The sequence below is a fragment of the Cryptomeria japonica genome, unplaced genomic scaffold, assembly GCF_030272615.1.
Source record: "Cryptomeria japonica unplaced genomic scaffold, Sugi_1.0 HiC_scaffold_996, whole genome shotgun sequence".
Taxonomy (NCBI): Eukaryota; Viridiplantae; Streptophyta; class Pinopsida; order Cupressales; family Cupressaceae; genus Cryptomeria; species Cryptomeria japonica.
In genome coordinates this window covers 17,015-18,802 of record NW_026729670.1, presented here as the reverse complement: position 1 = coordinate 18,802, position 1,788 = coordinate 17,015, and the positions used below count along the sequence as shown (strand labels likewise).

The 1,788-nt window shown below is 32.8% G+C and overlaps 1 protein-coding gene across 1 annotated transcript; it reads right to left on the bottom strand.

The window, feature by feature from the left end:
* Positions 1-413: 413 nt before the first annotated feature.
* LOC131873034 (uncharacterized) lies at positions 414-1,102 on the bottom strand. The gene is made up of 2 exons (XM_059216203.1): positions 831-1,102; positions 414-693 (listed from the first exon to the last, which is right to left on the bottom strand). Exons 1-2 carry the CDS (start codon positions 1,100-1,102, stop codon positions 414-416), a joined length of 552 nt encoding a protein of 183 aa, XP_059072186.1.
* Positions 1,103-1,788: the final 686 nt, after the last annotated feature.

Below are 1,788 nucleotides of genomic sequence, written 5' to 3'. Positions count from 1 at the left end.
GCGAACTCAATTCTATTAGACTTATTATTATTCTGTATTGTGTGAGAACTTCTATAATCCCTTTCATAAACGGAAAAATGGTAACTATATTAAATGTTTTAAATATATTAACTTAATGAAGTTCAATACAAAAGCACTACTATTAAGAAACAAAAGATTTTATAAAATTCACAAAACACAAATTCTCAGTATGAAAGTATATATAAGTTAGATAAGCTATGAAAATTAAATACTAAGGAAGGACTCCCAATTTATATCATTTCGACTGCAATTAACATTAGAGACCGATTTATTATTATTATTGATGTCATCAACAATATTATGCCATGGAATATTTGTGGATGTGATCAAGTCTGTAAAAAATCACTGAAATATGTGACCCTGTTTTTTTTCAATAGCCAAAAACATGTTACCTAGCGTACTTCTCTCTGTTGTCCAGAGCGGCGGTCATATGGACGGCGACAGATGGGACACAGATTTCGCAATTGAGTAGATCTAAGAATGCACAGGTAATGAAATACACGGTCGCACGGCAATTTCTTTATTTCCTCATTTACATCTCCAAAACGTTCAAGGCAAATTGCACAAATAATTTCAGGATCATTATTTCCCTCAAGACAAGGAGTGGGTAATCCAACAATTTCTGCGGCTTGTTCGCGTGTAATCGGTAATGGAACTGTACGGCATATACTTCTAAACGCACATTCCTTTGATGAGAATACCATTGATGAATAAACTGTGCATAACATGGATTGTCAATCTGATTGCGGGTCATAAGCAAAATAGGAGTGAAACATTTTCTCGGCGGTCGATTTCCCTATGTATCGTACCTCTCTGGGTTCGTTATGTCGACATAAATATAATTTATAATTGCTTCATCTGCAATGACCCCATCATTGCAAACATAAGTTTCGAATACTGTTGTGGCTCCCTCAGCATTTGTACTACAAACTTCAATGCGCCTCATTGCAGGAATATCATTTGTTACTGTCGACATCTGTGTTATTCGGTAAGAATTTCCAATGCTATCTGCAACAATGGTTTCAGTTGTCTGGCCTTCTGTCCTCCTCTGTTCAGGATTACCTTCATCTGATCTCTCCATCGCTCTAAAGATAGAATTAGCTCTTACTGGATTTGAACTACAAGTCCTCGATAAATGAATCAATTGCTGTATACTTGTGCATTGTTAGCGAGCACACTCTTATATGCATTACTCTCTCGGATTAACCCTAGGATTATGGACGTGCCCCTTGACATCTACGATTTTGATTACAAGAATGAACAGTTAGAATTTTCTTCTTAGATGATACATTCGAGTGTTTTCCTGTATTCTAATCAAATAGCTTTTAACGTTGAATAAAGCTAATAGTTTCAGCGACTAGTATGAGAGACGCTTTCTTGTTATTGGTGAAAGGTGAACACTGTATAGTTTAAATAGAGAACCTTTTGAATAATAGTAATTTACAAGTGATTTCTTATGGCTGCGGTTAAATTGGAATCAAAACTGCAAAAAGTTAAGCAGATTTAGTTGCGGTTTTGATTTTTTAATTTTTTTAGAAATATCAATAACATAAATTTTATAACTTATTTTTGGAACCAGTTTAATCGCGTTCGTTTATTATTGATAGGATTTGTCTTAAATAATATTAATTTTTAAAGAATTATTTATTTTACAAAATGATATTTGATTTGGAGATTCTTTATTTTGTAGTTTATATTAGGTTAATATATAAGGAATTTAAGTTGTTTCTTCTATGGAGATTTCAATTTGAAAATTATTTAAATTTT